At 44.9% G+C, this 25,163-nt stretch overlaps 2 protein-coding genes across 2 annotated transcripts in view; one reads left to right on the forward strand and one right to left on the reverse strand.

Annotated features, from left to right (window-relative positions):
- CCDC191 (coiled-coil domain containing 191) overlaps positions 1 to 18,972 on the forward strand; it is a 117,675-nt gene extending 98,703 nt beyond the window's left edge. Inside the window, exons 14-16 of the mRNA XM_044669178.1 lie at positions 3,596 to 3,748; positions 5,164 to 5,318; positions 18,211 to 18,972. Coding sequence (XP_044525113.1) covers positions 3,596 to 3,748; positions 5,164 to 5,318; positions 18,211 to 18,355 — 453 coding nt within the window. The 3' untranslated portion in view covers positions 18,356 to 18,972. The remainder of the gene's footprint in view (positions 1 to 3,595; positions 3,749 to 5,163; positions 5,319 to 18,210) is intronic.
- Positions 18,973 to 20,403: 1,431 nt separating this feature from the next.
- Positions 20,404 to 25,163, reverse strand: part of ZDHHC23 (zinc finger DHHC-type palmitoyltransferase 23) — a 21,612-nt gene continuing 16,852 nt past the window's right edge. The window contains exon 6 of the mRNA XM_044666772.1: positions 20,404 to 21,408. The gene's annotated coding sequence lies outside the window, so the exon portion shown is untranslated. The remainder of the gene's footprint in view (positions 21,409 to 25,163) is intronic.

Below are 25,163 nucleotides of genomic sequence, written 5' to 3' on the forward strand. Positions count from 1 at the left end.
TTTGAACTCTTCCATAGCTTGTGAGGAGTTTTCCTTATTTGGGGAGGGTCTGGATGGTTGTTTGTTCTCCTCCTCTGTTTGATCGGTTGTCTGGATTTTCTCTGTGTAAAAGCTGTCGAGTGTTAAAGACTTCTTTTTTTTGTTATTATTCTTTCTCTTCTGAATTTCCTGTGACTGATTAGCCATCATTAGCCCAGCAGCTTCTCAGGTTTATCCTCGCGCTCAGTGTCTGTCTGAGATCTATTGGCTCCTGAGGTCTGAGTTCTAGTTTTTTCCAAGGTCAAGCCCCCTGGTGGATTCCCTTGCTTGATCCTCTGCAGGAGGTTTCTTTACAAGTCTCAGGGAGCTACTTCCACAGTCGTATACCCATCTGCACTGGTTCCCCACTTAGGCTTTAGTTCCTGGCTGTGTCTGCCTCCATCCACGCCTCTGCTCAGCCGGCACTCTGCGCCCAGCGTCCACTCTCTGCTCCCGCGCGCTCAGATTTCGCGTGCGTTCTTGACTTAATGGGGTCCTAAGTCTTGCTGCTCTCAGGAACAGGTCCTGGAGCTGCCGATGACTCGATGGGTGCCCCAAACTTGCTCTATTTCTTTTTAGCTGGGTTCGGAGCTATAGGTGAGTGTGGAGGGGGTGGGGGTGGGGCGGTTGCTCAGCCCGCGATTGAGTGAGAGCCCTTTTTAGCCTGGAAATGTCTCGATTCCACGTACCTTCCACGCTGTGCCCTGTTGTGGGTTTCCTCCGTTCGTCTGGACTTGTTTTTATGTCCCCTTGAGGAGTTTTGTGTGTTTCGGTCAGGAGAGGTTAAGAGCTGCTTCTTACTCTGCCGCCATCTTAACCCGGAACCCGAGGCCATGTGTCTCCTTTTCTTTTTCTAGTGGGTTTTATTATATTTAATATTCAGAAAGGCTGGCTATGATTTACTTTTTTTTTTTAAACCCTTAACTTCTGTGTATTGGCTCCTAGGTGGAAGAGTGGTAAGGGTGGGCAATGGGGGTCAAGTGACTTGCCCAGGGTCACACAGCTGGGAAGTGTCTGAGACCGGATTTGAACCTAGGACCTCCCATCTCTAGACCTGACTCTCAATCCACTGACCTACCCAGCTGCCCCCTATAATTTTTTAAATTTTTTTCCTTTTTTTCTTTTTTTTTTTTTTTTTTGCCCCTATAATTTACTTTTTTTTTAAACCCTTACCTTCCGTCTTGGAGTCAATACTATGTATTGGCTCATAGGTGGAAGAGTGGTAAGGGTAGGCAATGGGGGTCAAGTGACTTGCCCAGGGTCACACGGCTGGGAAGTGTCTGAGGCCAGATTTGAACCTGGGACCTCCCATCTCTAGGTCTGACTCTCAATCCACTGAGCTACCCAGCTGCCCCCTATAATTTACTTTTAAAAGATTCATCCTATCTTTCAAACCTGACCGGATCTTTTTGGATCCCAGGTCTTTCATCTTTATTAGCTATCCTTACCAGACACAAGGTATCTGGAAATTTAAGTCTCTGAACTTGTTATTCTCTGATTCTGTTCAGCTGTAACTTCATTTTGCCTTCTGGTATTGCTATTGATATGATTTAGTTTCTTCAGTAGTAAAAGATCTCACATTTAGATTGGTAAGAATTAAGTTACTAGAATATCCTCATCAAGTGGCTCTCCATGGTTGCTCTGGGTAAATTCCAAGCCCCACATTTTAGGAAAGCTATCCACCAACAAGCCAGATGGTGAACAGCCTTGAGACCATGTCACACAAGCCCTCGCCAAAGGAACTAGAGATATTTTTATCCTGGAGAAAAGTTCTAGAGGAGAGGGAGCTGTCTTTCGTTATTTTGAGGGACCTCTTCAGTTTGGTCCTGAGGGCAGAAGCAGAATAATGGGTGGAAGTTAGATTTACGCTTGACTAATTAGAGGGGAAAGTCCCAAAAATGAAAATCGATCCCAAAGTAGAATAGATTGCCTTACGAGGTTGGGAGCTTCCAGCCACTAAAGGCCATTGGTCTAAAGCAGCACATGTTTTGCGCAGAACGGAGCACGTGTCCCAACCATATATATGGCAGCTGATGTTCCTTCCAACTCTAAAATTCTGTGATTTCATTCATAACACTTAGATTACAATGTGTATGGATGGATCATTGGATTTTTTTTTAGTTATGTCATTATCAAGTAATCAATGAGTAAACATTTATTAAGCACCTGTTCTATGCCGGGGACTGCGCTGGGCGCTGAGATTACAAGTACAAAGAATGATGCAGTCCCTACATCCAATGAGCTGACATTCTGATAGGGGAGACCAGAAACAGAAATGGAAATACAGATAGCATAAACATAAGGGTATTAAATACACACATATAGATAGCAGCTAAATATGATTTAGTTTGGGAGGGTGGGAGATGCCGAGGAGAGGAGAAAAAACTTGAAGCAGAAAATGTGGCCTGCTTTAAGGAAGAGGGGCGCCCTAAGAGATGGAGGGAAGGTACATAAGTACACAAGAACTGTAAATTCATTTGGAAAGGATGCTTCCAGAGAAGGAGACCCAGGGGTGCCAACCCCTTACTCCTAGACTGCCATTAATTGAAAGAGTGTAACTGAAGACCAGCTAGGTGGCTCAATGGATTGAGAGCCAGGCCTAGAGATGGGAGGTCCTGGGTTCAAATTTAGCCTCAGACACTTCCTACCAATATGGAGTATCAATTTTAAGATGGAAGGTAACTCAGTGGAAGTGCTTATTGGATTCAGGAGGGAGGAGGGAACAGGGGAGGGAAAGAAAATGAAATGTGGAAATATGGAAAAATATCTTTAAAATTAAAATTTTTTTTAAATATGGAAGGTATGGTTTTTTAATAATAATAATAAAAGAAAGAGTAAGTAAGTAAGCTACTTAGTCAATATTCCTAATATATAACCAGATTTCGGGGACAGCACATCCCAGCCCTCTTTCTTAGACTGTAAGCTTGAGGGCAGAGACTATCCTTTTTTTTACTTTGTTCACCACCAGCAATCACATTATCTTGTACATAGTCATAGGTTTTAATGTTTGCTGATTTAAAGTCACGATATGATTCTTAACTGCTTGTAAAAGACAGCCAAGGAAGCTCTTTGATCACCACATGAATTGATTTTAAGATTAATCTCACTAGCATCTTTACATACACAATGGAGTCGTGAAAGATTTTTTTTAATCATTTATTTATTTAGAATATTTTTCCATGGTTACATGGTTCATGATCCCTCTCCTCTTCCCTCCCCACTCCTGGAGCTGACAAGCAGTTCCACTGGATTATACATGTATCATTGTTCAAAACCTATTTCCATGTTATTCATATCTACAGTAGAGTGATCTTTTAACATTAAAACCCTGATCATGTCCCCATCAAACTACGTGATGGATCATATGTTTTTCTTCTGCGTTTCTGCTCCCACAGTTCTTCCTCTGGATGCGGATAGCATTCTTTCTCACAAGTTCCTCTGGATTGTCCTGGATCATTGCATTGCTGCTAGTAGAGAAATCTGTTACATATGACTGTGCCTAGTTATGAAAGATTTTGCCAAGACAGTAATGTGTTTCTAAAAACAATTTCCTTTTCTCTTTTCTAAAATTGTGTAGATGGCAGAAAATCATTATTGCTCCACGATTCAGAGGAAATACCTTCGGACCTGGTTACATCATAGTCAAGAAATCCTGGCTAAGAAGAGGGCGCAGGCAGATAAACTTAACTCCCAGATATTGCTTAGGAGAGCCTTTAGAAACTGGTTAGAGGTAAGGCCAAAGAGAAAGGGCATTAGAAACACATCATATGCCTCGATGGCAGTCTAATGAAATGAAAAGCCAATAGAATCTATTCAGCCTCTAGTTTGTCATGTTCTTCTGGGAATTTTTTTTTAACCCTCAACTTCTGTGTATTGGCTCCTAGGTGGAAGAGTGGTAAGGGTGGGCAATGGGGGTCAAGTGACTTGCCCAGGGTCACACAGCTGGGAAGTGGCTGAGGCCAGATTTGAACCTAGGACCTCCCGCCTCTAGGCCTGACTCTCAATCCACTGAGCTACCCAGCTGCCCCTTTTCTGGGAATTTTTCACAGTTAGAACTGATCCAGAGCATTCAGGCAGACATCTAATCCAAATATTACTTATATACATCAACCTGAGCACAATACCCTCTTTGCAGGGAGAATGGAAACCCTTCCAACTAATTCAGGTTGTCTTCAAAGGCTCATTCATGTAGGTCTTGACCTTGGGTCCATAGCTCCAGAAGCATCCTGCTTTTACTCTGTTCCTGCTATTCTCTCATTCTGGGTTCTCATCCTCTCCAGGCTGCCTTTGCTTTTGTTCTTGTCTTCCTCCCTGAGACACTAGCTCTTTTTCCTCTAATTCTCTTTCTCACTACTGTTCTGGGCCCCTTTTGCTAGTATAAGGATTGCATTGGTAGCAAAAGTTTTCTTATGTGGGTCTTCCCCAAACCAGAGGTTCTCAAACTTTTCAGTTTCAGCATCCCTATCCATTCTTTCTTATTTTTTTAAACCCCTACCCTCCACCTTAGAATCAGTACTGTGTATTGGTTCTAAGGCAGAAGAGCAGTAAGGGCTAGGCAATGTGGGGAAAGTGACTTGTCCAGGGTCATACAGCTAGGAAGTGTGTGAGGCCAGACCCTGAATACTCCTAAATTGTTGAAGACTTCCCCAAGGAGATTTTGTTTGTGTGGTTTATACGTATTGCTGTTTGCCATATTGGGGCAACAAGGTGGCATGGGAATAAGGCACCAGGTCTGAGGTCAGGAAAACTCATCTTCCAGAGTTCAAATCTGACCTCAGACACTTACTTGCTGTGTGAACATGGACAAGTCACTTATCCTTGTTGGCCTTGGTTGCTTCATCTGTAAAATGAGCTGGGGAAGGAAATGGCAAACCCCTCTAGTATCTTTGTCAAAAACAACCCAAACAGGGTCATGAAGAGTCAGATGTGAACAACAACAGTAAAGTACTATATTAGAAATTAAAATGTCTTAGAATTTTTATGAAAATAATTCAAACCTTGTACCCTCCCCAAAAGGTCTCAGGGATCCTTAGGGTCCTCAGACCATGCTATGAGAACTGCTGTCCTGTACTCCTCTCTAAAATTGGTAGTTTTTTAAGAGACTTGTCTACAGCATCTTTTTTTTCACCACTCCCTTCTCTCCAGTACAAGAGGTCTCTAACGATTGCCGAAGAAAAAGGAAGAAAATTCAGGGCGGCCTTTCTTCAGAAACACGTTTTCATGTCGTGGCTGAATATGGTCCGTGAGGATAAGGTCACCGCTCAGAAGCAGCTCCAGGTGGCCACCAAGCACAGTAACAAGTAAGCGTGTCCATCGCTGTGGGGCCGCGAGCCGCTGGCTGCGTGATGGGATGAGTGCTATGGAGGGGGAGAGCGAATAAGGGGGGTAGCAGCAGGGGGACCGGCGCCACGGCAGCTGTCAGGAGACTTGGGTAACGGGCCCACACGGCCCATTTCCCCATCTGCAGGATGGATGGCTTACTTACTTTGTGAGAGACGGTGCAAGGAGGACTTGAATTGGCATAAATGAAAAAGCGAGGAGCTCACGGACGGGGAAGCAGGCGCTAGTCATTGCTACTGTTACTATATTCCTATTTATTATAAAGAAACACCGTTAGCCTGCATCCTCAGGGAGAGAGAACAAGTGTGGCACCTCCCGTGACTGCCTAGCAGCCTTGTGAGCCTGGGAAAGCCACTTAATGGTCTCTCAAGACCATAAACTGCAATCAATCAATCAACATTTATTAAGCACCTGCTGTGTGCCAGGCAGAGACGGGGTCATCTTGTACTTGAAGGTGGAGAGACAGGCAGGCCTAGAGATGGGACCTGGTCCTGAGTTCAAAGCTGTGTGATCCTGGCCAAGTCACTTAACCCTACTGCCTAGTCCTTACCGCTCCTCTGCCTTAGAACCAACATAGGACAGAAGGGAAGAGTTTAAAGTGGGGCTGGGCGGTGGGGGAGGAGAAGCCTGCACTGGTAGAGGGAGTTTCCTTATCTTGGAGTTCCCAGTCCCAGTGAAATAGCTCCTGGCCCCATCCTGTCATGGAGGGAGTCAATTCTACAGAATGAAGCCAACCCTTTTAAGTGTCAGAAATTTTATTTTAACCATCTTTGACAAGAATTCTTTTTTAATGGAGTAAAACACTTCCTTGCCTCCATATACAGACACTTCTGAACTTAATTTTACCTTTCCTAGATAACTAAATCATCATTATAAACATCAATTATTGGATTGTACTTAACACAAAAGCTCCCCTATCAGAGGCAGGGGGCATGGGGGGAAGGAGGAGAGATGCGCATGAGGGCTGGAGTGCCCCCGGCCGGGCAGGCAAGAGCCTCTCTACCTTTCTCATCTGCCTTGGGCTGGGAAGCCAGAAAGCCAGCTGTCTTTAGAAAGCATCAATAGGCATGCAGACATCTGCTTTAGCTGTTCACAAGCTTTTCTCCCCCCTCTGGTTGGGGGCTAACTTCCCTCTAAATAACGAGCCTCCCAGATAAAAAAATGAGATGACCTCTTCAGAGGGATGTTCCCACAGCCTTTGGACGGGTCGTTACAGCACCTGTGTCTAAACCCCACAGGACTCTTTTTCTGGGGAGGTGTTTGCTTACACCAAATTGAATTCCTTTGATACCTCCACCAAGTTTCTCTCCCAACCCCACGTCCTCAGCCTACCAGAGTGGAAAGCAGCCAAAGCAAGTGATGACAAACCTTTTAGAGGGGTGAGGGTATGAGAATGTCCTCAGGTGAGGGGGAGGGGGACAGCCCGGCCTGGTAAACTCTGTGCTGGGGCCATGGCGCGTGCTTGCAGAGAGGACTCTGAGTGCCCCCTCTGGCATGCGTGCCGCAGGCTCGCCACCACAGGCCTAGCTGTGGTCCTGTGCCTCTGGGTGCGCCGGCTCTTCATGTTCTGGCCTCGCTTCCTCCTGACCCATCAAATGATGAGGCTGGGTGTGGGAACCTCCGCCGTGTTGTGATTCTTCCTCAGGGCTCCCACAAGCTCACAGCTGGGCATCCTGGAGTCCGGCCTCCCGAGGGTGCCAGGGTCGCCGCCTGAGCCTTCAGCAAATGGTGGGGCGGGGCCAACCAGATGTCCACTTAATCTGCAGGAATTGTAACATGCAGGTATTGTGAGTTACCAGCGTAGGCAGTGAGAAGTAAAATCCCTGCCGGCTTGGCTTTCAGCAGCTGTGTCGTCAGCAGTAATACTTGCATAGGCTTGTTGCACATTCAAAAGAGGGACTTTAAATGAACAAAATAAAATAATGATATTGGCATTCTGTGGTCCTTCATTACTCCATTCTACAGAGATGGTGGATGTTCTCAATCCCTCCCGAGCCTCATTTCAATAGAACAATGTGGAATAGTATCGAGGATTGGATATGTTAAGATATGAGGGAAAACTTTTGTCCTTGGGCTTGAGATTTAGTTTGCAAGGACATGCAGAACAACCCAGATCAAACTGTTTGCCAGCTCAAGGATGGGGAAGGGAAGGGAGGGAGGGAGACAGTTTGGATCATATAACTTTGGAAAACTTATGTGGAAATTTGTTATTACATATAACTGGTTAAAGTAAGGAGGGAGGGTGGAAAGAAGGAAACAGTTTATGATAACATTATAGAATTTCTTATTTATCTACATCCCTCCCAGATCATTCTACATCTCCTATTTTTACATGCCTGGACTAAATAATAGAGAGCATTTCTCTCTCATATTATCAACAGTATTATTTTGAAGTTCTGTAATCAGAACTCAGGCTTCAGTCCAACTATGCTCAGCTGAACTGATTCCACATTAACTTAGTTGGTAAAATAAAACCTAGACATTAAGATAGGATAATTTTTATAATACTAATTTTCTAACCCCAAACACATTCTTTAACAAAAATTAAGTTGTTGTTCCTTCATTTTGGTCTTGCCCGCCATTTTGAGACATCCATTTGGGGTTTTCTTGGCAAAGATACAGGAATGTGCCCATTATTTTTCACTTTATTTTTTTCCTGTGTTTTGCTTTTGGTTTGGCTTTATATGAGTCTTCTTCCACAGCATGACCAGTGTGGAGGTAGGTTTTGCATGATCACACATGAATAACCTAGATCGAGTTGCATGCCTTGTCAGGGAATTAGGGAGGAGAGAGAGAAAGGGAAGGAGAGAATTTGGAGCTCAAAATTTTGAAAAACAAATGCTAAAAATTGTTATTTCATGTGATTGATAAAAGTAAATATTATATATTAGAACATAAAAAAGTTGTCAACTTAAAAAGTAGAATTCCATAGGGAGAAAAAAAATTTTTTTTAAGATCCTAAAGAAGGGGACACTAGGTGGCTCAGTGGATTGAGAGCAAGGCCTAGAGATGGAGGTTCTGGGTTCAGATGTGGCCTCAGATACTTCCTAGCTGTGTGACCCTGGGCAAGTCACTTAAGCCCCATTGCCTGGCCTTCATCACTCTTCTGCCTTGGAATCAATATACAGTATTGACTCTAAGGTGGAAGGTAAAAGTTAAAAAAGAAAAAAAAAGATACCGGGAGTGGATTACCATTTCCTTCTCCGGCTCGTTTTAACATGAGCAAATGGAGGCAAACTGGGTTAAGTCTTGCCCAGGACCCACAGCTAGTAAATGTCTGAGGCCAGATTTGAAGACAGGGAAAGGAGCCTTTCTGGCTCTAGGCCCCAGGCTCTATCCACTGTGCCAACTACCTGCCCCTATAGAAATAAGCATATCTTGATCCCAGCTCTCTACCAGCTCAGTTTCACTAGAGAAGGCGATAGATAGATGAATGGATGGAGAAAGGGGCCAGGGGGAGAGAAAGACAGAGACAGAGAGAGACAGAGAGAGGGAGGGAGGGAGAGATGGGTGGATGGATAGACAGATAGATAGAATAACTATACCTACATACAGTTAAATAGCAGTTGAGGGCTAAAAATGCCAAATGAGTATTACTGAGAGTTTTATTGTGCATTATGAATTCAGAGGAGGAAAAAAAATAACTTCTATCTAACGTAGTCTAGGTAGGCGTAATGGAGCGGCTGTTAAAGAATGAGTAGCACCCCCCAAGTAGGAGGAGGAAGAGGGGTGACCCCAGCCAGGGGGAGTCGTGTGGGCACACGCTGGAGGCTGGCCGTGGGGAGCCTGCTTCTCTGGCACGAGAGGATTCTGTGGGGTGGAAAAGCAGAAGCAGGCCCGGAAGGGGCAGCTGGTGGAAGGGCTGGAGCACCCACACAGTGGGTCTGGCCCTTGTCCTGTGAGCATTTGGCAGCCAGGAAGGGCTTGGAGAAGGCATCTGATCAGGTGGTGGGGAGTGTGAGGGAGGCATGTGGGGAGACCACGGGAGCCATGGCAGCAATCTGGAGGCAGAATAATGAGGGCCATGGCAAGGTATGCTCCGGCAGAGACAGATCTGACTCCGGAATAGGGCAAGTGTGGCAGGATGAGGGGAACAGAGCTTCAGAATCAGGGGCTTCATTCGCTCATGGGGCCACGACAGAAAGAAAAGGGGGTGTACCTGACCCAGAAGAGAGACTGTGGGTGGCCCAGAATTCCCTGGCCTAGATTTTAAGCTCCTAGCGGCAGGAGACGGTCATTTTAACATTCGCCTCCCTGGCACCTTCTGTGTTTTTCCTTTTGGATCCGTTCTGCGGTTTCACCAGCTAGGAGAATCCCAAGGGGATTAGCCCTTGCTCTGCAATTTACAGTAGAGACTTATGGAATTGCTAGAGGCACTCAGTAAAATACACATATGATGTCTTTATTTTATACTGCACATATGATAAATACCCAACACATTTATATATATACATATTTAAATGTATTAAGCACCGGACACTATGCTAAGCAGCTAGGGATCTAGAAGGGCTCAGGAGGAGCAGGCAACATCCAGCAAGCGAGAACCAAGAGCCTGGAATCCCAGAGAGCCTGAGCTCAAGGCCGCCCCTCAGCACCAGAAAGACTTCGCCTCATTCTGGCTTTGTCCTCCCTGGTCCATTTTTTACAAACTCCCTGGAAATTCACTTCTTCCAGTTGCATTTCAGTTCTTCCCTTCTCCCCTTTGTAAGTGACACAGGGAAGATTGTGAAGGGGAAGAGCACTCAGCAGAGGCAAGGAAAAAAGCGTTGGGGTTGAAGTCCAGCCCTGTGACTCCTCTCCTCCATAAACTCCAGCGGCAAATACAAAATGTTGTTCAGCATTCAGAGCCCTTCTTAGCCTGGCCCCCTCCGGCCTTTCCAGTCTTTTTACACCTTACTCCCTGCAAGGTACTGTTCCATCCAGCACACAGCTGCTGGCTGTTTCCCAAATGTGACATTTCTTTAGCTTCAGAAGCTTTTTCTGGCTGGGCTGACCCCGAACTCTCTGACCTCTGCTCCAACCCCAGCCTCCCTGCCCTCCTATAAGTCCAGGCTGAAGCCAGGACTTTTACCAAAAGCCTTCCTAATCGCCTCCTCATTCCTTCTCCCTGTTAAATTTTTTTTCCCTTTGCCTCCCTATAAGCTCCCCGAGGGCAGGGACTGTCTTTTTATTCAAAGTTTTGTATTTAGAAGTGCTTAATAAATGTTGATTGACTTGGGGCAGTTAGGTGGCTGGGTAGATAGAGAACCAGGCCTGGGTTCAAGTGTGATGTAGCTGTGTGACCCTAGGCAAGTCACTTAACCCCCATTGCCTACTTTTACCGCTGTTCTGCCATGGAACAAATACTTAGTATCAGTTCTAAGACAGTTAAAAATTTTAAAGTTAAAAATAATAAAAATTAAATTAAAATAATAAAATGCTGATCAATTGCTTGAAGTCCAGCAATCCAGGTTCCAGGACCATCTTTGCCACTTACTACTTCGTGACTTGGAGAAAGTCATTTGGGTTCTTGGCCAAAATGTCCTCCTCTGTAAAAGGGTGACCTTTGGGTTCCTGCTAGCTCTAAATCTGTGACATCTACAAAGAAGAGAGGAGACAAGGGGGAGGGAGGGAGGCACATGGGAAAGGTAGCAGTAGAAGGAGAAGCATAAAAAATAAGGCAAGACAGAACCTTTTCTTTTTCTAAATCCTCCACTTTGTGCCAGTTAGCTTAGAGATGAAAGGGTTTGCTGGCTCAGGATTGGCAATGCCAGGAGCAATCGTGGATCCTCCAGAGTCTGGATCTTTTCTGACTTTTTATGGGGGAATCATGGGTCCAGAATTTAACTCACAACTTTAAAAAAATCTTTTTGATCAATAATCTTTTTGATTAATAAATATCATCAAATACAAACATGTCAGTATAGAAAGAAAGAACAAAAAGGGAACTGGGCATGAAACTCTGAACTTTTGTTTTTCCTCCACTGTGGGGCAGGGGGCAGGGAACATATTTGTTTGTTTTTGTATAAATACAGTTTAACATGGTAGTCCCAGCATTGACTTGTTTCTTTGGGTCCACTTCTAAACAATCTTCACCTCTTTTCTGTGTATTTTTACAATGTTTCATTATCACTTTTTTCTTCAAACAACTCTAGCCTTTAAAAAAGAAAAAGAAAACCCTCCCTAGTAACAAATAAGTATCGTTTTTCCTTTTTCTTTTCTTTAATTTTTATTTTCATGCAAACACACTTCCATGTTGGTCATTGTTGTAAGAGCAGACTCATACATAATCAAAACCCCAAAATAAAACTAGGAATACACCCATGTGAGAGACAACCTCAACAGTTCTTTCTCTGGAGGTGGATCACATTCCCTGTCATAAGTCTTTCCAGATTGTCCCAGATCAGTGTATTGCTTAGAGTAGCAAATATAGTTTTGCAAAACAAAATTTACACATAGACCATGTGAGAAAGTTTGTCTTTTTTTTTTTTTTAAAGCCCTTACCTTCCATCTTGGAGTTAATACTGTGTATTGGCTCCAAGGCAGAAGAGTGGTAAGGGTAGGCAATGGGGGTCAAGTGACTTGCCCAGGGTCACACAGCTGGGAAGTGGCTGAGGCCGGGTTTGAACCTAGGACCTCCCATCTCTAAGCCTGGCTCTCAATCCACTGAGCCACCCAGCTGTCCCCATAGTTTTTCTTTACACTAATGTAATCATTATAATATATAAAATATATAAAATATATAATAATATAAATAATAAATTACTGTTTCTGCTCGCCTCAGTCTGTATACTTCATACAGCATTTCTTCCAAATCTATCCCTTTCCTTCTTCCCTCCTCCTCCTCCTCCTCCTCCTCCTCTCCTATCTCCTCGTCCTCCGCCGCTGCCCCTCACGGTGTCTTTAGGAGAGCTTTATAATGTCAGACCACCAAACTGCAGCTTAGCCAGCTTCGCCATGCTGGCAGTAACTCAAGAAGGGAAGACTTGAAGTGCTTTAGATAAAGGCATGAAACACATTTCCTGGAGATGCAGAGCGTGGCCCAGAGGGCCGGAACGATGACGGACGGACACGACACGGGACCTGGTGGGGCACGCTGTGGCCTTCATTTCACATTTAAGCACCTCGAGGCCCTTCAAACTGGGCCCAAACGTCGGCCCGGCACGGCCATCCAACGAGGCTGGGTCCGTGTCGCCCTCCTTGGAGGAGGAGGAGGAGGAGGAGGGCCGCAGCCTCGGATCCCTCTGAGAAAGGGGATCTTCACCTCAAGCACGACGTGCACTTTCCTGAAAACGACTCCATTAGCCCGGAGAAACTTTCCAAACGGGAAGACCTTCTTCCAGCTGGACCCGCAGTTCCCATGAGGTTGGGGCCCAGCAGAGCGGGGAGGCTTCGAGGCAGGCCCGGGGAGGGAAGGAGCCGTCGCAGGCCTGGAGCACACCCAGGGTGCCCACCAGCAAATACTCTCCAGCTCTGCCTGATTGGTTTTCAGAGACCCAGATGGATTGTCTAAGCAACCCGAATGAGCCGATGGGCATCTATTGCTGTATGTGTAACTTTTTAAATTGGTGATAGTAGCCGTGGAGTGTATAAAATAAATTAACCGCAAAGCTTTACATCTTCATTTTGGCTGTTCTGTAGCAGAATAAAGCCCTTTTGATGGGGGGGGGGGGGGGGGAGAAAATCTATCCCTTTCATCTTTTCCATTACATTCATATGCCGGAATTGGTTTAGCCGTATTCCAGCGGAGGAGGGACAATCACTTTGTTTCCAGTTATTTGCTATAATAAAATATGCTGCTCTAAGTTTTTTGTATAGGCAGGTCTTTCCCCCACACTTTGTGTGTGTGTGTAGTGAATGCCTAGTGGAAGTATTATTTTGTCAAAAGATATATAGAGTTTAGTAATGTTTGCAATATACTTCCAAATTATTTTTGCTAAATAATTAGCAAATAATAATAATGAACCACTTTTCCAATCTACAAAGAATTCATTTGTGTGCCTGTCAAAATCATAGTCCTTCAAAAAATGGCATTTTCATTTGGGGGGTCATTCTTGCCAATCCATTAAGCTCTTCTCCTTTGGTCATTTATTTTGGAATCACTTTTTTTCTTACATATTTGCATAAATCCATATATATATGGGATATCAGATCTTTATCAGAGAACTCTGCTACAAAGATTTTTTCCCAGTTAATTTTTTGCTACTCTCAGCAATGCATTGATTTTGTTTGGGCAAAATCTTTTTTTTTCCCCCTTTTAAACCCATACCTTCTATCTTGCATACTGGTTCCAAGGCAAAAGAGTGGTAAGGGCTAGACAATGGGGATTAAGTGACTTGCCCAGGGTCACACAGCTAGGAAGTGTCTGAGGCCGGATTTGAACCTAGGACCTCCCGTCTCTAGGCCTGGCTCTCAATCCACTGAGCCATCAAAGTGCCCTGTGCAAAAACTTCTAAAATTGTATGTATGTTATCAAAAGTATTCATTTTAATCTTCTATAACTTTCCCTGGCCTTGTGTGGTAAAGAACTTTTGTTTATAAGATCTTTTATAGCTAGATCTCCTATCTAGTTGAAAGTTATTGTGAGGCCTAAGAGACAAGAGGTCCTGGCATCAAGTCTGGCCTCAGACACTTCCTAGCTGTGTGACCCTGGGCAAGTCACTTAACCCCCATTGCCTAGCGCTTACTGCTTTTCTACCTGGGAACCAACAAACAGTATCAATTCTAAGGCCAAAGGTAAGGGTTTAAAAAAATAAGTTTTTGTAGCATTTAGTATGAGGTGTTACTCTAAACTTAATTTTGCCAAATTTGCTGCTTTCCAGTTTTCCCCAAATTCTTGTCAAATATTCAGTCCTTCTCAAGTAAGTTAGGAGTCCTTGGGTTTATCAAACACTACTATGCTGCCATGTTTGTTTCTGGGTCTTGTCTGTCTAATCTGTTCCATTGATCAACCTTTATACTTTTTTAACTCATACAATAGTTTTTGTGATTATTGCTCTGTAGTATATAGTCTGAGATTTGATTCCAATAGACTCCCTACTTTCCCCCACCTTTTTCATTATTTCTTCTTTCTCTAGAGATTCTTGACCTTTTCTTCCTCTAGATAAATTCTGTTATTATTTTAACTACTTCTATAAAGTAACCCATTGGTAGTTTGATTGGTATGACACCAGATCTATAAATTAGCTTAGGAAGTGTCATCATATTTATTTATTTGTTTGTTTATTTATTTATTTGTTGGTTCTTCATTCATTTATTTATTTATTATTTTAAACCCTTAACTTCTGTGTATTGACTTATAAGTGGAAGAGTGGTAAGGGTAGGCAATGGGGGTCAAGTGACTTGCCCAGGGTCACACAGCTGGGAAATGTCTGAGGCCGGATTTGAACCTAGGACCTCCCTTCTCTAGGCCTGACTCTCAATCCACTGAGCTACCCAGCTGCCCCCTGTTATCATATTTATTATATGGTACAGGCCAAACATGCAATTTCTAACTCTAGCTATTTAGGTCCTTACTTCCACAAAGTGTTTCATACTTGTACTTGTGTGATTCTTCTTTATCTTGATAGCTGACCTCTTTGATATTTTGCATATACAATATCCAGTTATTCTGAATGGAATTTCTTTTTCTACCTCTTCCTGGTAGGGTTTGTGGGTAAGAGAAGAAAAAAAAACAGTTATTATATGGGTTTATTTTATATCCTGCTACTTAATGTTTCAATTAATTTTTAGTTGATTCACTAGAGTTTTCTAAATAAACCATTTTCTGTGGGTTTTTTCTCTGCTTATTCCCTCAATTTCTTTTTCTTTTCTTATTGCCGCAGTTAGTATTTATAGAACTCGTCAAATAATAATGATGATAGTGATGATAGTAGACAATCCTTACTTGACCTCTGTCTCTCTTGCAGATAATGATAGCTCTTGGTTTTAGATAATCATTTATAATATTAAGAAAAGATCCATTTATTACTGTGTGTCTTAATTTTTTTAAACAGAAGTTAGTATTGTATTTTATCAAAAGCTTTTTCTGCATGTGTTGGCATAATCATGTAATTTTGAAAAATTATTAAGGTCTATAGTTGTATTTATTATTTTCGTAATATTGAATCAACTTTGCTTTCCTAGGATTAACTCAATGTGGTCATGGTATATAATATTTTATTGCAACATCTTTGCTAATATTTTAGTCATTGTTTTTGAATCAAGTGTTCATTAGACACCAATCTGGAGTTTTCTTTCTCTACTCTGTCTTTCCCTGGTTTAATGATCAGGACCATGGTTGTCTCATAGGAATTTGGTAGGATCTATTCTTTCCCTCACGTAAGGTACTCAGAATCCCTCCTCAATAGCTGACACATTCAACATGGTTTTTCTTTCTTTCAGTGAACTGGTTGAGAAATGGTGATATTTAGACCCTGTACCATAATGTATAGATTTTTTTTTTAAACCCTTACCTTCTGCTTTAGAATCAATAAAAAGTATTGGTTCCAAGGCAGAAGAGCTGTAAGGGCTAGGCAATGGGGTTTAAGTGACGTGCCCAGGCTCCCACAGCCAGGAAGTTTCTGGGGGCAGATTTGAACGTAGGACCTCCCATCTCTGGGCCTGACTCTCCACCCACTGAGCCACCCAGCTGCCCTCACCATTAGGTATGGATGAAGTAAATGGTTCCCATATTTGATGAGACTGTTCACTTGAGAATTCTGGATGAACAGTTTTTCTGTCAAAGGAAAAAATGCTACCCAGGAACTACTGACTTTAAGTTTTAAGAACATATTTCAGTCTCTACAGCCTCTAGGGGCAGCAAGGTGGCACAGGGATCAGAGCTCCCCACCTGGACTCAAGGACATCCACGTTCAAATCCTGAACAGGCTGGGTGACCCTGGGCAAGTCACTTACCCTGTTTGCCTCCATTTCCTCATCTGTCAAATGAGCCGGAGAAGGAAATGGCTATGTGCTCCAATGTCTTTGGTGAGAGAGCCGGCCAAATGGGAGTCCTGAGGAGTCAGACATGACTGAAAAAGGACTAACCAGCAGAGCCTGTGTGTGCTGGGATAGTGAAAATACGGGCGGACACCTAGCCAGGAGTCGGGATTCCTAGCCACGGGGGGCGTCGGGCAGCCGGCTGAGCCTCGCGGAGTCACTGTACAGAGAGAAAACCGCAGGGCAGCCTCTGGGGAAAGAGGGACGAGAGGACATAGTGCAGAGATGACAACTTCACTGCTACTAAGTGCCGCCATCCTGAGAGCTTGCACACGTCTCGTTCGGTCCTTGTGAGGTGGGTGCTGTTACTGTCCCCGCTTTACAGTTAGAGACCGAGGCAGACGCAGGATAAGGGCCTTGTCCCGCACCCCCTCCCCCCACGGGTCTGAGGTTGAATTTGAACTCGGGTCTTCCCGACTCCAGGCCCAGCACGCTTCTCTATCGCACTTCCTAGCTGCCTACCAAGGAATAATCATCAAATGACTGGGTATTGATTAAAAAATCAAAAGAACCAAGTAAATAAAGTCCAGAAGAAAGAGCACATAGTGAAACCCAAAGGTCGAGGATCGCTATTCCACGAAGCTGCTGGGACATTGGAGGGCGGCCCGCAGAAATTAGGCGGAGATCATCCCCCCCTACACAGGAAGCCCCGAACGGAAACAGGACCCGAGTGGAAACGGCCTGCCCCGAAGTGATCACAGCAAGGAAGCGGCCTGCCGTCCCTGGCCCTGCCAGCCCCGCGAGACAAGGAGAGAGCAGTGAGGCCCGAGTGAGCTGACAGAGCCAAGCCTGAATGGAGGAAGGCAGGGGGACAGCATGGAGGAGAGGGGCGGCAAGGGGGCGTGCGAAGCCAACAGGGCCGGCAGATGAGAGAGTTTGACCAAACAAGGGATAAAGATGATCTTAAATCAGAGAAAAAGGACCATTCTGATGACGTAAGATTGGAATTTTTATTCAAACAAAATCCAGTAGAATTCAAACAAAATAAAAAAACTGGGGGAAAAAATAGATTTTTTTTTCTAAAAAAAAAAAAAAATTTGTTTTTCACAAAGTAACTACGTCCTACCGTGGCACGCCTTCATCATAAACCTCTTTACAAAAGATAGAATTAACTTAGAAAATGCTTCTAAGAACTTCAGAAGTCGATACTGCCCAAATTCCCTCTATCCTTCTTTCTAAAAAACACATTATGATAATGGAATATAGCAGAGGTCTCTGGAAAGCCCCCGTGATAAGCTTGCTTATTCCCATGAAAAGAGACCCACAGCTTCAAAGTGAGATCATTCACATTCCAGATCAGAAAATGGAGTTTTCTTTCTCTTGGAAAAAGAGGGAGAGACAATAGGACTGTGGAACTGACTCCTTCCCTGCTGGTCTCCTTCCTTCTGTCTCTTCCTCCCCTTCTGCCTTGGTATCTAATTCTCGAGGAACAAGAGTAGGCCACCTGGGTTAAGCCACTTGTTCTTCAGCTAGGAAGTGTCTGAGATCACATCTGAGCCCAGGTCCTCCCCAGGCCGGGTGCTCTATCTGCTGCCCCTGCAGCTGAGTTCTTATTTGAGGTAAGGCCAGCAGCCTGCCGTCTAGCCGAAGAGAGGTAAGTTAGAGAAGGTGGCAGGTGCCTACCTAAGCAGCTTTAGCGCCAGCAGCGGCTTCTTGCCGCAAGAGCCCAGATCCGGGGCTGCGCTGGGCAGGCTGTTCCCTACCCTCCCCGGCGGCGCCTCCCTCCCGAGGGGAGAGCCCCCGTTCTGTCCAGGCTTCGCGTCTTCCCGCCCCTCGGCTAGTACTTTGAGCAGAACACGTTCCCGGGGCTATAGCTAAGTTTGTACCGTACTTCTTGACTGCCGACGGAATGTAACCTTTCCCTTTGTACTGTGCTTCCTCTGTTCCTTACAGGAGAATTCTTTCAGCCGCGTTCCAGTCCTGGAAACTACTTCCAAAACTTATGAAAGAAGAAAAATTAAGAGAAGAAAGGTGGGAGGAACTCCGCAAGAAAGTATCCGAAATCCTTCCAGACTTCGGGACCATGAGCTCTGTGTGAAGATACACCGAAGCAGGACTGTTGGGCTCTGTGGTCTTAAGGGTAAAGAGGGCCTTTGGGAGAACTGCCATCGGCCCCTGAGGCCCACTTAGACATTACTTAACTTGTTTGCCAGAAATGATTGGGAACGAAGGACGACGAGGAGACATTTTAGCATCTTCCGCTTTCCTCCTTGATTTCTGCTCCACCACTTGCTGGAGAGCTTGCCAGAACCTGACCCCAAAGGGCTGACTTCAGGGCCTCAACATCTCAGAAACTCCACATCACTCGGAGCCCCTCTGCACGCACCGCTTGATTCTACGACATCCGTCTGAGCACATGGGAGACGTCTAGCCTCGCTGATCTGACAATGTCTGTTGTAATCCAAGCCTCCCCATAAATAAAGTATTTCTGGAACAGTAAACCGAAAACTGTGTTGAGGGGCCGATGGCCAGTCTCAGACTCGAGGGGACGGCCGGGGGCACTGCTGGCGTGTACCTTCCAGAGGCCGGCGTCGCCCCTCCTTGGGGGCTACTCCTGGCACCACGCAAGTGTCCCAGAATCCCCAACTGAGACATCCTGTTGTTCCTTCTCCCATCGCTCCCAGATTATGGCACCCTCAGGCCTCCCTGGCTGGCCGCTCAACGGAGATGTCAAGTTTTCTGCTTTGGGCAGGAGTAGGGTTAGATTACCTTTGAGATCCCTTCTCCATAAAACAGAAATGCCTCTCCCAGACAGCTGGCCAAATGAATTAAAAAAAACTTTTTTAACGTAAAGCCTCAGTTGCCTGCAGGTACATTTAATGTTGCTTCTACTCCTTTGGCCCATATCTTCTAGACTGAGGTAGTGTGAAGTGACTTGCCCAGGGGCCCACAGCTAGTAAGTGGCAGAGGCTGGGACTTGAACTCGGTCTTCCTGACTTCAGGCACTGCGTTCTATTCACTGTGCCACCCAGCTGGGGCCCTAGATTTCAAAGAGATCCATGAGTTTGGATGGGAAAAAAAATTACACCTTTAATTTCACTAACCTCTCATTAAAAAGTGGCATTTTCTTTTATTTAAAAAATAAAAATGTGTACATTTCAACAGTTTTACCAGATTACAGAAGGGTTCCGTGGCACCCTTGACTGAGGCATCTAGGTGACACAGGGCCAAGAATACCAGAGCTCCTGTTTGGCTGTGGACACCAACTGTAACCCTGAGCAAGTCACTTAAATGGTTTGCCTCAGTGTCCTCAAATGGAAAATGGGGATGATACTGGCACCTTCCTCGGCAGGTTGTTGTGAGGATACAATATAAAATGTGTAGAGCACCTTAAGGCATTCTGCAGGAGCAGCTGGGTAGCTCAGGCCCAGAAACAGGAGGTCCTGGTTCAAATCTGGCCTTAAACACATCCTTAGCTGTGTGACCCTAGGTGTCACGCAAGCCCCATTGCCTAGCCTTTACCATACACTTCTGCCTCAGAACAAATGCTTAGAATCAATTCTAAAACAGAGGGCAAGGGGCTTTTTTTAAAGCATTATGTAAATGCTAATTATTATGATGTACAAAAGCTTGGAGATAGACAAGAGAACTATTATCTTCATTTTAAAAATAGGTCAGAAAGGGTGGCTTTTGGGGGGCAGCTACATGGCTCGGGGGACTGAGTTCCTATGTGGCCTCAGACACTTACAGTGTGACCCTTGGCATGTCACTTAACCCCAAAAACCTATCCCTAACCACTCTTAGCCTCAGAACCAGTAATGAATCTAAAGAGTAGGCCATGAAAGCCCCACTGTTGCTTTCCTTCTGCACTGAAGTGGATTCTAAGACGGAAGGGAAGGGTTTTTTAATTTTAAAAAGGGGTGACTTTCCCCAGACACTTAGCCTTCAGTGACAGGGTAGGGATTCAACTGTGGGTCTTGCAAAACTCTGAACAACAGAAGGCACACATTTATGCTCTTTTTCTGCCACTTCGGCCCTAATTTGGAGTCGCGTCTTTGACCCTGTGGGAGTGAGATCCTTTTTGCTCACCCATTTACTGAGTGTAACCAGAGGACTTGAGAACTTGAGTGCTGAAGAAAAGCGTCAGTGGGGCTTCCCAGACTTCCTTTTTATTTGGAAGACAGTGTGGCCTGCAAGAAGAAGTGCACGTGGTGGCGAGAGCGCCGCGGGCTCCAGGGAGGAGGATGCTGAAGGGGAGCTCTGGTAGAGAAGGCTCTTTTAATATAAACCACAGCACGGCTTTTTCCTTTTAGAAAATTTTATTTCCCACTTAATTTGGTCACCACAACAGTATTTTACAGAAATGGCAGTTCGTATGAAATTTCATTTAAAGGCTCTGTCTCTGAGGTGACAGAATCATATCAATACAAGAAATATTAAAAAAAAAAAAAAAAAAAAAAACACAACCCAGTGCAAATCGTACACAGCCCACAGCTTTCACAGCCCTAGCAAGTGCGGCCCAATTCTGCGTCTGGTCCCCCCTGTCGGTGCCGCTGGGCCTAGGTACTAAAAGGGAAACTTCCTGGCTTCCCATGGGGCTGAGATGGGGGAACTCAAACAGGAAGGGGATCTGTGCGCGAGAGGGCCCAGCAGCGTGCACACCTCCCAATGGATGGCGCTGGCGGGCTACATGCAGTCACATCTTTCAGCGGCTTCAGAGGACCGGAGGTTGCTTTTTCTTCAAAGATTACAGTTTTACTTGCCACGACAGGCTCTCTCGGGATGTAAAGCTTTTCTTTTTCCTTCTTTATAACATGAAATGGTTCTAGGGGAAAGGTGCCACGGCACAGGGTTAGCGTATGCAAGGGGAGGGCCTTGCACACACAGCAGGCGCTTAATGAATAAAGGCTTCTCTAAACTGGGAAAAAGCCATTTATACAAGACGCCTAAAGCCTGTCCAGTAGGCACCACCCCTCCATTGACCTTTTAGTCTTTGGCCTCTTGTGGCTACTACAGCTGTGCTTACACGGTGCCGGGCACACAGGGAGCAGTAATGAATGTTTGCTGACCGAATACCGCAGAACTCAGAGTCCCCACTAGAATGTGGATGGTTGTCCAGTAGGAACAGGGCTGCGACGGCGATGGTGGTCCCTTAGGAAGAGAGATGAAGCCAGCAGCTCATTTCCCATCAGTCACAGCACACAGGGACAACCCAGGAGTGCGCTTCAGTCAGCAATAAGTGAGGCATGGCTATCTTCCTTTTTCCCCACCCCTTTTGTGGGTTCTGTTTTTTGCTTTTTTAAATCTAAAATGGCACACTTGTCAAACTGCTTCTACTCTACAGGGAGAGGCATTATACACATTATACACAAAAAGGCAAACTGGATTTCAAACAGTAACCTGAAGAGAAAGGCTTTTTAGAATCCATTGCTTGTCCTGTGAAATTACCCAGTTCTCCGACTCTAAAAAGTAGTAACTTATGGCTAAAAGTGAATTAAGACCATGTAAACCATTTTATTTGAGGAGAAGAGGAGAAAGGGAAGAAAAACATCCTATTAGAAACTGTGCTTCTAAATCACATTTTCTGCTATTATGAATTGTGCACGTACACACACATACACACATATGTACACACACATGCACACACACACACACACACACACAGGGTCCTCGCTGCCTCCCCAGAGCATTTTGTGGCGGCAGGAGCCGCCCCCCACGCACCCCCAAGCCCCCAGGCTTCCCTGGCCAGCCACACTAACATCCTTGGGATACCTGAAGAGAAAAGGAACGTCATTATTTGTTGCAGGGGGCAGAGGGACCCCAATCAGAGCAGAATGAGAAAGCACCGCTGTTACGTATGGCAAGAGAAAGAAAACGGAGTCGTCACATTCCCAAATGACCGGGGGCGGGATACAGATTTATAAAACACTTCATTTTCTACCCCCGAAGCCCACAACTACAGTTAAGGAAACACAATCAGCAGAGTTAAAGGCAGAAAACCCCCAAAGCCCATCCGCACGGTTATACATTCTCATCAAGGACCCCCGAAAGCTGAAGGAAATCCTGTGGTAGCAGTGCGGTGGGGCCCGAATCAGGCGCTGCTCTTTCCCAGGCCTTCGCTAGATTCCTCTCTGACTCTTCCCGGCTTATCATTCTTCTCTCCCATGGGGCAGCGGCACCACGACACGGGCACGCTGCATGGCGCTCTTTCTCCCTTAGGTGCTACGGAACGAGAGGGAGTCACTCGTTCGATTTCACGGCTATTGCTTGGTCACCGGATGGCGGGAATGCCTGTGGCTGGGTCTGGATAAAAGTGAGACAGTGTGGGTGACCACCTGCGTCCCTGGGAGGCCTGAGGCAGGGGCTCGGCCGGGGAGGCCCCCAGAAGGAGGGTTCCCCCAGCACTCACTGACTCTGGAATGTGGCCAAGATCTGCGAGGAGGCCCCGAAGCTCACGGCCGGCCCGGGAGACTTCTCCATCTCCGTGGCTCACCCTAGGCCATCATGGTGGTGAGAGGCAGTGTTGTATGTGGTGGAAAAGGGCATGGATTTTGAAAGACACGGTTTCAAATCCCGGCTCCACCAATGACTGGCTCCAGCTTCAGCTGAGTAGCTGTAAACAAGTCACCATCTCAAAGAGTCTCAGTATTGTCATCTATAAAATGAGATTGCAACTAGCAACGTCGTGGCTCACAGGGTTGCTGAGAAGAATACACTTGGGAAAAGGCTGAAGAAGAGCTCCCCATACAGACCCAGAATAGAAAATTCCCTCTGTGTAGTTCTAGATGAAGAAGGGACCTTGGATGTGTCAAGGCTGCCAATACATGATTGTAAATGCTATGGTTGCTGGGCAGCTGGGCCTGCAGACAGGAAGACTCCCCTTCGGAAGTTCAAATCTGGCCTTAGACATTTATTGGTTGCGTGACCCTGGGCAAGTCACTTAACCCTGTTTCTTCAGTTTCCTCATCTGTAAAATGAGCTGGAGAAGGAAATGGCAAACCTCTGCAGTATCTTTGCCAAGAAAGCCCCAAAAATGGGGTCATGAAGAGTGGGACATGGCTGAATGATTAACTGGAATATATGTCAGCATGTTGGTATTTTACCTGCTCTAACTCAACCCTGAATAGATTTTGATATTTTTTTGCTTCTCTTAGAAATTGCTGCTTCAAGCTCCCCAAAGCTCTGAAGCCAATACACATTGATCTAATAGTGACAGAGGGAGAAATGACACACATCTACTTATGAGGCCAATAAGATGGAGTAACACCAAAGCATCAGAGTTCCTTCCTGGGGAGTCGCAATAGTGCTTGTAATGTTGGGGTGCCAGTGATCCCAGCCTGGGGATCGAGGCACACGTCTTGAATCATACCTGCCTTTGGTCATTTTCACCTTCACATGAAGATGAGGAATAGAATGAGGGGAAACTTATTATTTTGCTTGTAGTTAATAGTTCCAATAAGATAACTAGTAAGAAAATTAAAATCATGGCTAAAATAAGGTCCTACACCATACATTTGGCAAGCAAGGGAAGGGGTCCATAACAGGATCTTTTTTTTTTTTTTAATCAAAAAACTGTCCAGACAAGAACACCTGGTCTCAAACTTGACACGTTTTCTAAGATGTATAAAGTATCTTTTCCCTCGCTGGCACACTTGGCCAAGGGAGAGACTACAGATTTTGGGATTACAGCTCTAGCTGACTTCCCCAATGCCACCTTTCTGTACTTCTCCCAATGGGACTCTTGTTTTACCACTGTTAAATAAACAATGACAGTCAGTTGCCACAGGATACAGTTTCATAGGCTTGTAGCAAATTTGGTTGTTCTGATGAGCTAAAAAACGGTCAGCTAACATGGAGAGACCAGGGATAGGAATAGTTACAGATGATAGTTATAGGAAGTACTGATATTTCTGAATTATGTACAATTTATGGAGACAGAATAAAAACTCTCTTAAAGTAACATTCATAGAAAGACTAAAAAATGTGGCAGTATTTTCCCGTCATTGGCTGTAAACAAAGTCATCTTTAAGGAGTTACTGGTTATCTTTGGGCTTACAAAAGGTCGTAACCATGACATCAAATGTTCCCAAGAGAGTTATTCCCTCCCCCAAATTGAGTCATCTTATTTCTCCATCATATTTCTAAGACTGAATATAAATTATGCAGAAATGCAATTTCTTTGAAACATCTGAATTTTCTAAAGTGCAAGTAAGAACACAAAATTTAGTGGCGTTCTGAGAACAACCAGGAAAGAGGAGTAATTCATTAGAGTAAAGAGTATATATATTTTGTTTTCTTTTCTTCTATAGAAAATGAGAAGATATGAAAAAGGTGAATGTAAAACGATATACAAGTTAGGGCTGCTGGGTGGCTCATTGGATAGAAAGCCAGGCCTGGAGTTGAGAGATCCAGGGTTCAAATCTGGCCTCAGACACTTCCTAGCTGGATGACCCTGGGCAAGTCACTTAACCCCCACTGCCTAGCTCTTACCACTCTTCTGCCTTGGAACCAATACTTAGTATCCATTCTAAGACAGAAGGTAAGAGTTTCAATAATAATAATATATAAGTTGACTGGAAAGAAGCCGACTAACTGCAAAAGGGGAGTTTGTGCTGGAATAACAGCTAAAATATTAAAAAATGGATTCTGCAGCTTAGCGCTAGAAACTATTAACCTTTTAGATATTTAGATGGAAAAAAACAATCAAGCCCTTGATAGGAGTCATCCGCCCCAAAGCAGAAACAAGTACGTCCTCCACACAGGAAGTGTCTGCTCTCCTCTCATGAAAATCATCCCCACCTGACATTAACACCCGACAAGGTGAGCCGTGGAAAATCTGAATGCTTATTGGTGTTATTTGTATTAAACAGATACATCTGTAGCTAGAAACTCTCACACTCTCACAC

Source organism: Gracilinanus agilis, chromosome 3 (assembly GCF_016433145.1).
Source record: "Gracilinanus agilis isolate LMUSP501 chromosome 3, AgileGrace, whole genome shotgun sequence".
NCBI classification, from domain to species: Eukaryota; Metazoa; Chordata; class Mammalia; order Didelphimorphia; family Didelphidae; genus Gracilinanus; species Gracilinanus agilis.